The sequence below is a fragment of the Geotrypetes seraphini genome, chromosome 3, assembly GCF_902459505.1.
Source record: "Geotrypetes seraphini chromosome 3, aGeoSer1.1, whole genome shotgun sequence".
Lineage (NCBI taxonomy): Eukaryota > Metazoa > Chordata > Amphibia > Gymnophiona > Dermophiidae > Geotrypetes > Geotrypetes seraphini.
Genome location: NC_047086.1, coordinates 249,945,786 through 249,960,552, shown reverse-complemented (window position 1 = coordinate 249,960,552; position 14,767 = coordinate 249,945,786). Strand labels below are relative to the sequence as shown.

The window sequence follows — 14,767 nt, the reverse complement described above, 5'->3', positions numbered from 1 at the left end:
CCATTTTTTTTTTTTTTTGTCTTTCTTCCCTTAGCTGCAGCAATGGACCTCACCATCCCCAGATCCACCATCTCTCCTTTTCTCAACTACCCTTTCATCCAGCATCTCTCCCTTCTTCCACACCAGCTCTCCAGTTCTCTTTCTAACTACCCTTCTATCCAGTATCTCTATCCCCCTACACCATACCTTGCATCCAACTTCTCTCCCATTCTGTTCCTTCCCTCCCTAAATCCCATTGTCCACCATCTCTCTCCCTCTTCTGTTTTTAGATCCATTATTTCTTCTATCCCTCCCCCATCTCCCCTCTCCATGATATCCAGCACCCTGAGGTTGTCGGTTCAAACCCCGCACTGCTCCTTGTGATCCTGGGCAAGTCACTTAGGGCTAGATTCACAAAGCAAACCGATCGTGTACTGATTGGTTTGCGACCCCTTTGCGACCTGATTTTACTCAGGCCTGATTCACTTACCTCTCTGCCGACCATCTTCGGATCCGCGCATGCAAATGAGGGGAACGGCATGCAAAGTAGGCAGGGATGCAATTCACTAACCAAAACCCTGCAACACTGACTGTGCTGGCCGATCACAAACAAGCGACTGCTGATAACCAGTCGCTCAAGCCCTTTCCGACTGCCCTGCCTTCTGCCGCCCTGCTTCTCTGCTATAAGCCCTAATCTCCTGCTCAGCCCTGATTCTCCTGCCTTTCTGCAGCCCTGCTTTTGCCGCCCTAACTGTTGTTGGCTCTTAAAAAGCCTGGGCTCTGTCACACGCTTCTCAGGGCATGTTCTCCTCCACAGCCTCCTGAGCTGAAACTTTTTAGCAAGCCCGTTTTACTCTCCCGTGTCCCAGGCTAGCCTGCCCTTCCCCGCAGTGCAGCCCTGCTTTAAACCCGTGGGTTAAAACCACGGACCCGCACTCCGGGAAAGGGCAGGCTAGTCTGGGACATGGGAGAGTAAACGGGCTCGCGAAAAGTTTCACAGCTCTCGGAAAAAAAAATCTTCCCTCCTCTGCTCGCAGGCATCAAACCCCATTGCATGCTCGGGCAGCATATCCGGTTTCTAAGCACCGTCGTATGGGTCAGTTTGGGATCTTTGGGTCTCATCCAGCTTGGAAGTTCTCTGCTGTTTCGTTTTTACTTCCAGGTACTGGTAAGCTCCCTGCCATGCAAATTATATTTTTCAGCTCAGAGCCGGCCCCGGAGGTCTAGCGCATGCGTAGACCATCTACAGATGGTCTGCGCATGCGCGGGGATCACACAACAGTGATTCGTGCCTGCAGATGGGGGCATTCCTCCGATCACCCCCATCTGCATATTAAGTTGTGCAGAATTCGTTGGACCTGCTCGGATCGTAGTGAATCTGGCCCTTAATCCGTCACTGCCCCAAGCACATTAGATAGATACTAGCCCACTGGGACAGACGAGGAAAATGCGTGAAGTACCTATATGTAAACCGCTTTTGAGTGTGGTTGTTAAACTACAAAAAGGTGGTATACAAGTCCCAATCCCTTTCCCTATCACAAAATTCAGAACGGTGCCTTTATGGTGTCCTAAATTTAACTGCTTAGTTAACCAGGGCCTAAGTTAACTGGACAAATTAGACTGCATAAAACTCAATCCTGTCTTTATCCAATTTCATATAGGTGGTTAAGTGCTGAATATCGCACTTAACTGAATAAGAGACAGCCAGTCGCACAAACCTGGATATTTAATGCCAGTACCTGGACATGGTCTGGCATTGAATGTTGGGGGTATAAAGCCAGCAGTGAATTAAATGCTAACTGCTGCCAGCTGAATATTTATCCTAGTGTTTTTAATGCGTTTTAGTAAATGGCCTCTGGAACTGAATAGAGTATAGAAAGTAGGGTCTCCATGAATCCAGGGTAGTGTTACTACTACTATATCCAAGAAAACTGTTAGTTTTCATGTTGCCTTACTGCTCAGACTGGTAGCCTTCCTATCTCCTGACACTTGTTACTTTAAACTTCTGGGCACTTTAAGGTAATTTTTACTTACTAGAGGGACATTTTGAATCATTATTCTTGAATAGAGTGGTTTCAAAATCTATGTGGAATTTGTGGGGGTTTTTTTAATGAAGACTTTTCAGCAAATAAACACTCGTATTCTATATGAAGAACATTGATGTGTGTCTGTGTCCCCTTTATTGCTGCCTTTTATTGAGCTTTGTTTGTGTATATCTTTTACAGATTGGAACGAATGGTATCATTGCAACGAGTGAACCATCGCAAGAGGATGACTATCTAGCAACATTCCCACCCAGGTTTGGTGTGCTTGCCCCTTTTATGATTGATCTGGACACTACAGATGGACATGGCAAGGTGTTTTATAGAGAAGATTCATCCCCTGCAATCTTGCAGCTTGCTGCAGAGCACATCAACAGAGGCTTTCCACTGGATGACTTCTATCCCAATAATGTTGTCATCGTTACCTGGGAAAATGTGGCAGCCTACCAAGAGAAGAGAGGAGATTCCATTTCTGAAAACAAGGTGAATATATTAATTGATTTCCCTCAGGTTATTACTCTCACTTCTTCAGGCAAATGCTAAAGTGTTCAAGAATTATATACAGCCAACTTATTTTGGGGGGATTTTGTGATACAAAGCAGTAATGTAATTGCCACAGATGGCTGACATGGGAAAATGGGAGGGTGTTGCCCGCAAGTTGTGAAATGGTATAAGAAAAGAACCTTCTGGATTGGAGAACAGAAGTGAGTTTTTGTACCTCCTGCGTTTTGAAATTAACTTGGAATAATGGCAACTATATTGAAGTGGTTGGCTACCTGTTGTAATACATTTTTCTTGTACTCTTTGTGGAAGGCTTAACAGGGTAAGGAAATACAAAAAGTAGGTTCATTATTTTATGTGTGAGATGCAAAGTTTTTGCCCCATTAAGAAATTGATATTTGGACAGAATCTTGGTGGACTTGCTCCACTTCATCACTGACGCTGACCCATTCTGCTTCTATTCCTTTCTCTCCTCTCTTCTACCTTCCAAAGTATTTAGACCAATGCTGTCTTTTTAAAATATTTATTTTATTTTTATTTTTCCTCTAACTCTACTTTTCACTTCACTATTACCCTCCAGGTACTTTAGTTAGATTGTGAGCCTTCGGGACAGTAAGGGAATTTTCCAAGTACCTTTCTTATTTCTAATCTTAATGTATATTTTCTGTAAACCGCTTAGAACCTAACGGATGTAGCGGTATATAAGAAATAAATTACATTACATTACAATATTGTCTTCATATACTGTTTCACTCGTTAGTACAAGGACTGAGTAAGAAGGGGCAAAAAATGAAGGAATCATGAAATCTCACTGTGGCCAGTAGGTAAGTTGTAGAGATTGGCATTGGGGTCTAGGACAGAGCTTTTGCCTGCTCCCCCAATAAAAAAGCATTCCGCTGCCCCCCCAAACAAAAAAGAATTCCGCTGCATTGGGCTACTCCTCCACGCCACCTAATAAATTCTCCACTGGGTTTTGCACCCACTCAGAGTCATACAGATATGTTATAAGGTGTTCGTTCTGGCCAGGACTTTACATGAGAGATTAATACCTCGTTTATTTCTGTTTACAAAAAAATAAATAAAGTTATCCCAGGACAAGCAGGCAGCATATTCTTAACGCATGGGTGACGTCACTGACGGAGCCCCTGTACGGACATTTTAACTAGAAAGTTCTAGTTGGCCGCACCGCGCATGCCCGAGTGCCTTCCCGCCTGACGGAGGAGTGCGTGGTCCCCAGTTTCTTCATTTCCGCGGAGCGAAGAAGACGCATGTGTTTTCAATGGCCGTTGAAAAACTATTTTTTGCCTTCCCGCTCGCGTATTTTTTTCTTGTTCTTTGATTCTTTTTTTCCTCTCGGATTCCTTTGCTTTTATTAAAAAAAAAAAAAAAAACTCGTCCAGTTTTCTTATTTTTTCGGCCCGGCCCCGGCGGGGCCTACTGCCACCATACAGGCCTCCGGCTTCGATTTTGCGGAGGCCGTGTTTCCCTTCATGCCCCCTCAACCGGGCTTTAAGAAGTGCCAGCGGTGTGCACGCCTGATCTCTCTCACCGACCCGCACAATTGGTGCCTACAGTGCTTGGGTCCGGAGCATCAGGCTGACACCTGCACCCGCTGTGCGACTTTTAAAAAGCGCACATTAAAAAATAGGCAGATCCAGCAAAATCTTCTCTTCGGCACCGGATCTGCCATGGAACCTGCCGCGATGTCGACAGCATCTCAAAAGTCGGCACCGACTACTTCGACACCGCCAGATCCTTCTTCGGGGTCGCTGGCCCCAGGTAAGCCGGCTAAGAAGCCTTCCACTTCCCTTGAGTGCCCTCCTGCCACAGTTGCGACGCCGGTCCTCCCGGCACCGCACCGACCCCGCAAACGCTCTGCTCCGATATCGGTGAGTGCCTCGTCATCGGCCTCATCGCCGGAGCGTAGAGCGGCACCTATGGTACCGAAAAAGAAAAAAGCGGTACCGGTGCCTCCCCTGGACGACCGCATCGCGGCCATACTCCAGACCCAGTTATAGGAGCAGCTGCAGCAACAACTCCAACAACTGTTGCCGGCACTGCTGGCCTCACACCTTCCGGTGCAAGACCGGTCCGAGCCTCGCATGATCCCATCGGTGTCGACCCCCTCGGTACCGCTTAACACCTCCATGCCGGTGCTCTCGGCTGAACCGCACCATTCCCAACCTGCAGTACAGGCCCATTCCGATGCTGACCCTTCCCGGTACCAGGAACGGCACTGGTCTTCCTCTCCCGGTACCACCTCGGTCCGCTCCGGCAAGTCTCTCTCCAAGACCCACCATGCCGAACCCTCCACACCGATGACCCGCCGTGCACACCCCGACATCAGGGACCCTGACTTATGGGAAGAATCCCCGCACGGTACCGAGGAAGACGCTTCCTCGACGGACGAGGAACCCTCCACGATTGACACCGGTTCAAAGCCCGAACAGTCCTCTTTTACCAAGTTCCTCAGGGAGATGTCGGCTGCTCTTTCCATTCCTTTAGAGTCCGACTTTAAAAAGTCCCAGGCTTTTCTCGATGCCCTAGACTTTGAGCAACCTCCCAAGGAATTTCTTAAGTTACCCGTCCATGACATCCTACGGGAAACTTTTTACAAAAATTGGGAGAACCCCCTCACTGTCCCCGGGGCCCCTCGCAAACTGGATAGCTTATACCGGGTCATTCCAATCCCAGGGTTTGACAAGCCTCAATTGCCCCATGAATCTCTCCTGGTGGAGTCCACCTTAAAGAAAACTCAGGGCTCCAGTGTCTATGCCTCCACCCCTCCTGGCAGAGAGGGCAAAACGATGGATAAATTTGGCAAGCGCCTGTTCCAGAATGCAATGCTGGCCAACAGGGCAAATAATTACACCTTTCACTTCTCCTTCTATATGAAGCATCTGGTGCAACAACTCTCCTCCTTGCAAAAATATATTCCTGAACGTAAGGTCCCTCTTTTCCAACAGCACATTTCCAGTCTGCTCCAACTTCGGAAATTCATGGTACACTCCATTTATGACTCATTTGAACTGACCTCTAGAGCATCTGCCATGGCTGTTGCCATGCGGCGTCTGGCCTGGCTGAGAGTTTCTGACCTCGACATTAACCACCAAGACCGCCTGGCTAACGCACCATGTCTTGGTGACAAACTCTTCGGGGAATCCCTGGACTCACCACCCAGAAACTCTCAGCACACGTGACTAGGTGGGACACTCTGGTCAAACCCAAAAAGAAGACTCCTCCTGCTTGCCCCTACAGACAGCAGTCCTCCTACCAACGCAGGTTCTCGGCCACACCTCTCAACCCGCCTCAGCAACAACCTCGCCGTCCTCGTCACCAGCATCAACCTCAGGCTCGTTCCCAGTCTCATCAGCCTGCCAAACCTCTCCCTCCGTCAAAACCATCTCAACCCTTTTGACTCCTTTCTCCAGGGCATAGCCAGTCTCCCACCATCATTGCCTCTTCCTCAGCCTATCAGAGGACGCCTCCAACTCTTCCTCAGCCGTTGGGAGGTCATCACATCCGACCAATGGGTCCTCAACATCATTCACCACGGCTACTCTCTCAACTTCCAGACTCTTCCACCAGACAATCCTCCCATAGAGTCTGCCTCTCACTCCTCCCAATCCCTCCTCCTCCTGAGGGAGGTTCAATCCCTCCTTCTTCTCAATGCCATCGAAGAGGTACCCTCAGACCAAAGGGGTCAGGGATTCTACTCCCGCTACTTCCTGGTTCCCAAGAAGACAGGAGACCTCCGTCCCATCCTCGATCTCCGGGACCTCAACAAGTGTCTGGTCAAGGAAAAATTCAGAATGCTCTCCCTTGCCACGCTTTACCCTCTTCTCTCTCAACACGACTGGCTATGTTCCCTAGACCTCAAAGAGGCCTGCACTCACATTCCAATCAATCCGACTTCACGTCGCTACCTCCGGTTTCAGATACAGCACCATCACTACCAGTACAAAGTGCTACCCTTTGGCTCGCATCATCGCCCAGGGTGTTCACCAACTGCCTTATTGTGGTGGCGGCCTTCCTCAGGTCTCACAACCTCCAGGTGTTCCCCTACTTGGACGATTGGTTGGTGAAAGCACCTACGTCTCCGCTTGTGCTACAAGCCACTCAACACACCATCTCTTTCCTCCATCTCCTGGGGTTCGAGATCAACTACCCCAAGTCGCACCTGCTTCCCACACAGCGACTTCAGTTCATTGGGGCGGTTCTCGACACTACTCTGATGAGGGCGTTTCTCCCCTCCGATTGACACCGGACCCTGCTCCACCTCTGTCGTCAGGTGCTCCTTCATCACTCCGTCCCAGCTCGGCAGATAATGGTCCTCCTGGGCCACATGGCCTCGACGGTCCATGTGCTTCCTCTGGCGCGACTCCACCTCAGGACACCTCAATGGACTCTAGCCAACCAATGGTCGCAGACCACGGATCCTCTTTCTCATCCCATCTCTGTGACATCGTCTCTTCAACAATCTCTTCAATGGTGGTTGAACTCCTCCAATCTTTCCAGGGGTCTACTCTTTCATCTACCCCCTCACTCCATGGTCATAACCACAGATGCCTCCCCCTATGCGTGGGGAGCTCACCTGGGAGATCTTCGCACCCAGGGACTCTGGATCCCTCAAGAGCGTCAACATCACATCAATTTCCTGGAACTCAGGGCCATGTTCTATGCCCTCAAGGCCTTCCAGCACCTTCTCTACCTTCAGGTTCTTCTCCTGTGCACAGACAACCAAGTCGCCATGTACTACATAAACAAGCAAGGCGGCACCGGATCTCCCCTCCTCTGTCAGGAGGCCATCCGCATCTGGACCTGGGCCACGGCCTACAGTCTCTTCCTCAAGGCTGTCTACATCCAGGGCGAACAGAACTCCCTGGCCGACAATCTCAGACGCATCCTTCAACCTCACGAGTGGACTCTGGATCTTCCCACACTCCGCTCCATCTTTGCTCGGTGGGGCACTCCTCAGGTGGACCTATTTGCAGCTCCTCACAACCATCAGCTGCCCCTTTTCTGTTCCAGACTCTTCTCTCCTCATCGTCTGGCCCCGGATGCATTCCTGCTCAACTGGACGGATCGGTTCCTCTATGCCTTTCCTCCTCTACCTCTGATGTTGCGGACGTTATTCAAACTCCGCAGGGACAGAGCCACCATGATTCTCATCGCCCCTCGGTGGCCCCGCCAACACTGGTTCTCCCTCCTGCTCCAGCTAAGCTCCAGGGAGCCCATTCCTCTTCCTGTGTTTCCTACTCTACTTACACAGCAGCATCAGTCTCTACTGCATCCCAATCTGCCCTCGCTTCACCTGACAGCTTGGTTTCTCTCGGGCTGACCTCTCCAGAGAATCTGTCTCAGCCTGTCCGTCGTATTTTGGATGCCTCCAGGAAACCGGCCACCCTCCAATGTTACCATCAGAAGTGGACCCGATTCTCCTCTTGGTGTCTACTACATCACCACGATCCCACCTCATTGGCGGTGGAAACTGTACTGGACTATTTGCTCTCTCTATCCGACGCTGGCCTCAAGTCTACCTCAATCAGAGTCCACCTCAGTGCCATCACTGCGTTTCATGAGCCTATCCTCGGAAAACCTCTCACGGCTCATCCCCTGATTTCCCGGTTCATGAGGGGCCTCTTCAATGTCAAACCACCTCTGAAGCTTCCTTCAGTCGTCTGGGACCTGAATGTGGTTTTATCTGCCCTCATGAAACCTCCTTTTGAGCCTCTTGCAACAACTTTGCTCAAATTTCTTACCTGGAAGGTGCTTTTCCTCATTGCTATCACCTCTGCCAGAAGGGTTAGTGAGCTGCATGCACTGGTTGCCGACCCACCTTTCACTGTTTTTCACCATGACAAGGTGGTTCTGTGTACCCATCCTAAATTCCTTCCCAAGGTGGTCTCGGAATTTCACCTCAACCAGTCCATTGTGTTACCTGTCTTTTTCCCTAAGCCCCATTCTCATCCTGGGGAACAGGCGGTACACACGCTGGACTGTAAGCGTGCCCTTGCATACTACCTTGACCGTACCAGGGCCCACCGCTCGTTCCCTCAGCTCTTTTTGTCCTTCGACCCTAACCGCCTAGGTCGTCCTGTCTCTAAACGGACGCTTTCCAACTGGCTTGCTGCCTCCATTGCGTTCTGTTATGCTCGGGCCGGTCTCTCACTGGAAGGTGCTGTCACGGCCCACAGGGTCAGAGCTATGGCTGCTTCTGTGGCTTTCCTCCGTTCCACGCCCATCGAGGAAATCTGCAAGGCTGCCACTTGGTCCTCAGTTCACACGTTCACTACTCACTACTGTCTGGATACCTTCTCCAGACGGGATGGACACTTCGGCCAATCTGTCTTTCCCTGGCCCCCTGCCTGTCTTTCTTGCTTTCTGTCTCTCTCCCTGCCCGCTGTCTTTCTGTGTGCGCCTGTCTTTCTGTCTCTTTCCATGGCCCCCTGCCTGCCTGTCTCTCTCTGTGGCACCATGCCTGCCTGCTTTTCTTTCTGTCTCTCTCCATGGCCCCCTTCTGTCTCCCCCCCAGAGTGAACCAGATTGCTGCCGGCCCTCCAGCACACCCCTCCCCCAAAGCATAGCAAGTTTGCTCCCTGGCCCCCTTTCCCTCTCCCCCCCCCCCAGTTCCCTATGCAGCAGCTGCATTTCCCTCCCATCCTTCTCTGTACAGCAGCACCCCTTGCCTGTTCCCCCTGTCCTGTAGTAGGCAGCGTTTCTCATCCTCCCCCCCCTCCTCCTGGGTCTCGCACAGCCGTCGGCAGCGCAGCATTCACAACTCGCTGCTCCTGCTTGCTTCGGTTCTTTGTCGCTGCCAGTTCCCACCTACTTTCTTTTATGCGCGAAGGCAGGAGCAGGACCCAGCAGCGAGGAAGGCCCGAAGCAAGCAGGAGCAGCGAGTTGAAGCCTCCCTCTCTGCCCTAGGCTGGAAGCAACGTAGGCAATGGCTCCTCTTACCGCCGCAAATCAAACTGCCACAGGCTCCACCACTGCGCATGTGCCGCAAATGGAACACGGCACGGAAGCACAAATCACAGCGGCAGGGATCACGCCATTTTAACTGCACATGCGTGGGTAAGGGTTTTATTATATTAGATGAACATTACATCGAGTACTTTATTTTCAAATGAGTTTCTTATTGGCTCTGAGCATTAAAGGCATTTCAAAATGCTCATCAGTTAAACTATTTCTCTGTGGTGTAAGAATATGTCCACCGATTCTGAAATCTCTCCCCACTATTGTGCTTGATGGAAGGCTTGTATTCTTCAGAATAAACACTTCCTTCACAGTTGGATAGCGCTGGAGACTGGATATATCACATGCAACATCATTCAAGAAGAGGTCTAGTCCCAACTGCTCAGCATTATCCCCTGTATTTGATTCATAGAAGCAAAAGAAGCTGGTGTCTTCACTGGAAGATGGTGCTGCTTTAGGAGTTGTGTTTGCAGTATCAGCCTGAGCAAGTATTTGGCACGAGCTCTGGCAGCATTTGACTGGATCCAGCACAGCTTGAATTGTGGATGTGAAACACTTGCTACTATCAAATAATCCTTAGCTTCAACTGCACCAAAGTGCTTAATTAGAGCATCAGCAAGTGGGCTGGCAAATTTGAGCGAAGGCCTGGTGGACGTAAGATGTGAACGCAGGGAAGACATAGTTGGCAAAAGAACTTACATGAAATGCTGGTCTTCATCTTGCAGTGTGTCCAGTGCCGTAACAATCGGTTTCATCACCTTAATGTACTCTGCCATGAAAGAAATTTCATTTGAGCGGAAAGCTTCTCACAGAAGTCATTGAGCACGGTTCAGTAGAGCATGTTTGACTGTCTGTCACCATGTATAGCCAGTACCTGGGTAGTAACTGTAATGCACTGTGGCAAAGTAAGCGAAATGAGTTGAATTGGAGGCTTAATAAGTAAAATAGCATGAATGGAAATTCATCATCAATTATTCTGAAGCTATGTAAACAGTAACACAAAAGTAAATTTTAAATTTTGTTAGTAGTTACTAAAAAAAGTAACTAGTTATTTAATTTAGTTAGTATTTTCAAAAAGTAATTAGTTTCTTAATTTAGTTGGTATTTTAAAAAAGTAACTAGTTACATTGATAGTTATCTAAAATGTTATGTTAACTAGTTACTACCCAGCACTGATGTTTTCCCAGCAATATTTAGTATTCTTGTCCCACTTCGGCTATTGCAGAAGGTTCCTGTGTTTTTCAGACTAGAGTTTTTTTAGTTTTATTTTTTTTCTACTACTACTACTACTATTATTTCTATAGTGCTACCAGACATATGCAGCGCTGTACAGAGTGACAAAGAAGAAGAAAACAATCCATACTCAAAAGAGCTTACAACAGACAAGACAGACAAACAGGATGTCATGGATACAGTTAAGGGCAACGGTTAATCAGCCACTAATATCCCTCCTGTTTCTCTTCTGATGGAAAGAAATTCTTATGTAACTTGGAAAGATCCTGAGTTGCCCAGCTATTCCTTGCCCTCCAGCAGTTAGTTCACAGGTTATTATTGATGAAGTATCTATTTTTGTCTCAGGTTGAGCACATGGGGGTTTGGTTTTTTTTTAGGAGAATACCTTCCTAGTACCTTCCCTTGCAGTTTCTATTTCAAGTTTTAGTGTTCTCCATAGCTTTTTGATTGACAGTATCAAGTTGCTTCTATGGTGTTCCAGCTCTAAGATCCTACTTTTTGAATTTCATCTTTTTATCTATCTTCAAATGTTCTTCTGGACCAACATCTTCTAAGTTGGTGATTGTTAGGGTCTTGGAGCTCTAAGGATTTGCAAGGCTTAAGATACCTTAGGAAAGAATTCTTAGATTTTTATTTATTTTATTTTAAAAAATTTGTATCCTGCCACATTCAACAATTCTGAGCGGTTAACAACAAAACATACATAATAAAATAACTTGACAAACACACACCTTAAAATCACTGATAATATTTCAATTTGAAACACAATTCAATACAGATCACAGCAGTACTAAAAATAAAAATAACTTAAGATAATGTAAAATAACATGCGTTATTAAGAGAACATTCGGCCAAAAAGCATGGTTTTCACCATTTTTCTGAACTGTAAAATGCTCGATGCTTGTTTTATCTTGGAAGGCAATGCATTTCAACAAATTGGCCCTTGTATAGTCAACATGGTTTTATGATAACCTGAGAGTCTGACCATATTCAAGGCCAGCACTTCCAGGTACATCTTATCCACACACCGTAACATCCATGTTGGTTGGTAAGCATGCAACAGAGAGCTCAGCACCATCGGACAGTTGTCTTTTAAAAGCTTAAAAATTAAGCACAGAATATTAAATTCCACATATAAACCACTTAGCAACCAATGTAAATTCTGCAAAATTGGGGTGATATGGCCAAATTTCGTACAACAATTCTGACATCAGAGAGGAAGTTCTGGGCCAGCCAGGCAGTGATTGACTTCCTCTCTGACGTCAGAATTGACGGGAGGGAAGGCTTATGGGCTCGGTGTTAGTGCAGTGACATAGTAACATAGAAACATAGTAGATGACGGCAGATAAAGACCCGAATGGTCCATCCAGTCTGCCCAACCTGATTCAATTTAAATTTTTTTTTAAAATTTTTCTTCTTAGCTATTTCTGGGCAAGAATCCAAAGCTTTACCCGGTACTGTGCTTGGGTTCCAACTGCCAAAATCTCTGTTAAGACTTACTCCAGCCCATCTACACCCTCCTAGACATTGAAGCCCTCCCCTGCCCATCCTCCACCAAACGGCCATACACAGACACAGACCGTGCAAGTCTGCCCAGTAACTGGCCTAGTTCAATATTTAATATTATTTTCTGATTCTAAATCTTCTGTGTTCATACCACGCTTCTTTGAACTCAGTCACAGTTTTACTCTCCACTACCTCTCTCGGGAGCGCATTCCAGGCATCCACTACCCTCTCCGTAAAGTAGAATTTCCTAACATTGCTCTTGAATCTACCACCCCTCAACCTCAAATTATGTCCTCTGGTTTTACCATTTTCCTTTCTCTGGAAAAGATTTTGTTCTACGTTAATACCCTTCAAGTATTTGAACGTCTGAATCATATCTCCCCTGTCTCTCCTTTCCTCTAGGGTATACATATTCAGGGCTTCCAGTCTCTCCTCATACGTCTTCTGGCGCAAGCCTCCTATCATTTTCGTCGCCCTCCACTGGACCGCCTCAAGTCTTCTTACGTCTTTCGCCAGATACGGTCTCCAAAACTGAACACAATACTCCAAGTGGGGCCTCACCAATGACCTGTACAGGGGCATCAATACCTTCTTCCTTCTACTGACTATGCCTCTCTTTATACAGCCCAGCATCCTTCTGGCAGCAGCCACTGCCTTGTCACACTGTTTTTTCGCCTTTAGATCTTCGGACACTATCACCCCAAGGTCCCTATCCCCGTCTGTGCATATCAGCTTCTCTCCTCCCAGCATATACGATTCCTTCCTATTATTAATCCCCAAATGCATTACTCTGGATTTCTTTGCATTGAATTTTAGTTGCCAGGCATTAGACCATTCCTCTAACTTTTGCAGATCCTTTTTCATATTTTCCACTCCTTCTTCAGTGTCTACTCTGTTACAAATCTTGGTATCATCTGCAAAAAGGCACACTTTTCCTTCTAACCCTTCAGCAATGTCACTCACATACATATTGAACAGGATTGGCCCCAGCACCGAACCCTGAGGGACTCCACTAGTCACCATTCCTTCCTTCGAGCGACTTCCATTAACCACCACCCTCTGGCGTCTGTCCGACAGCCAGTTTCTGACCCAGTTCACCACTTTGGGTCCTAACTTCAGCCCTTCAAGTTTGTTCAACAGCCTCTTATGAGGAACTGTATCAAAGGCTTTGCTGAAATCCAAGTAAATTACATCTAGCATATGTCCTCGATCCAGCTCTCTGGTCACCCAATCAAAAAATTCAATCAGGTTCGTTTGGCATGATTTACCTTTTGTAAAGCCATGTTGCCTCTGATCTTGTAACCCATTAGATTCAAGGAAGTACACTATTTTCCAACAACTGAAGTGAGGCTCACCGGCCTGTAGTTTCCTGTTTCATCCCTGTGACCACTTTTATGAATAGGGACCACATCCGCTCTCCTCCAATCCCCAGGAATCACTCCCGTCTCCAGAGATTTGTTGAACAAGTCTTTAATAGGACTCGCCAGAACCTCTCTGAGCTCCCTTAGTATCCTGGGATGGATCCCGTCTGGTCCCATCGCTTTGTTCACCTTCAGTTTTTCAAGTTGCTCATAAACACCCTCCTCCGTGAATGGCGCAGAATCTACTCCATTTTCTCGTGTAACTTTGCCAGACAATCTCGGTCCTTCTCCAGGATTTTCTTCTGTGAACACAGAACAGAAGTATTTGTTTAGCACATTTGCTTTCTCCTCATCACTCTCCACATATTTGTTCCCAGCATCTTATAGCCTAGCAATTCCATTTTTTATCTTCCTCCTTTCACTAATATATCTGAAAAAATTTTTATCTCCCTTTTTTACATTTTTAGCCATTTGTTCTTCCGTCTGTGCCTTCGCCAAACGTATCTCTCTCTTGGCTTCTTTCAGTTTCACCCTGTAGTCCTTTCTGCTCACCTCTTCTTGGGTTTTTTTTATATTTCATGAACGCCAACTCTTTCGCCTTTATTTTCTCAGCCACTAGGTTGGAGAACCATATCGGCTTCCTTTTTCTCTTTGTTTTTATTGATTTTCTTCACATAAAGGTCCGTAGCCATTTTTATCGCTCCTTTCAGCTTAGACCACTGTCTTTCCACTTCTCTTATGTCCTCCCATCCTATCAGCTCTTTCTTCAGGTACTTTCCCATTGCATTAAAGTCCATACGTTTGAAATCTAGGACTTTAAGTATCGTGCGGCCGCTCTCCACTTTAGCCATTATATCAAACCAATCCGTTTGATGATCGCTACTACCCAGGTGAGCACCCACTCGAACATTAGAGATACTCTCTCCATTTGTGAGGACCAGATCCAATATCGCTTTTTCCCTTGTGGGTTCCGTCACCATTTGTCTGAGCAGAGCCTCTTGAAAGGCATCCACAATCTCCCTACTTCTTTCTGATTCCGCAGACGGAACATTCCAGTCCGCATCCGGCAGGTTGAAATCTCCCAACAGCAGAACCTCCTCTTTCCTTCCAAACTTTTGGATATCCACAATCAGATCCTTATCAATTTGCTGCGATTTGAGTCGGAGG

At 47.3% G+C, this 14,767-nt stretch overlaps 1 protein-coding gene across 1 annotated transcript in view; it reads left to right on the top strand.

Annotated features, from left to right (window-relative positions):
• The window catches only part of NID1 (nidogen 1), a 165,637-nt gene that overhangs the window by 15,459 nt on the left and 135,411 nt on the right, over positions 1-14,767 (top strand). Inside the window, exon 2 of the mRNA XM_033938047.1 lies at positions 2,205-2,504. Within this exon, the coding sequence (XP_033793938.1) occupies positions 2,205-2,504 (300 nt within the window). The remainder of the gene's footprint in view (positions 1-2,204; positions 2,505-14,767) is intronic.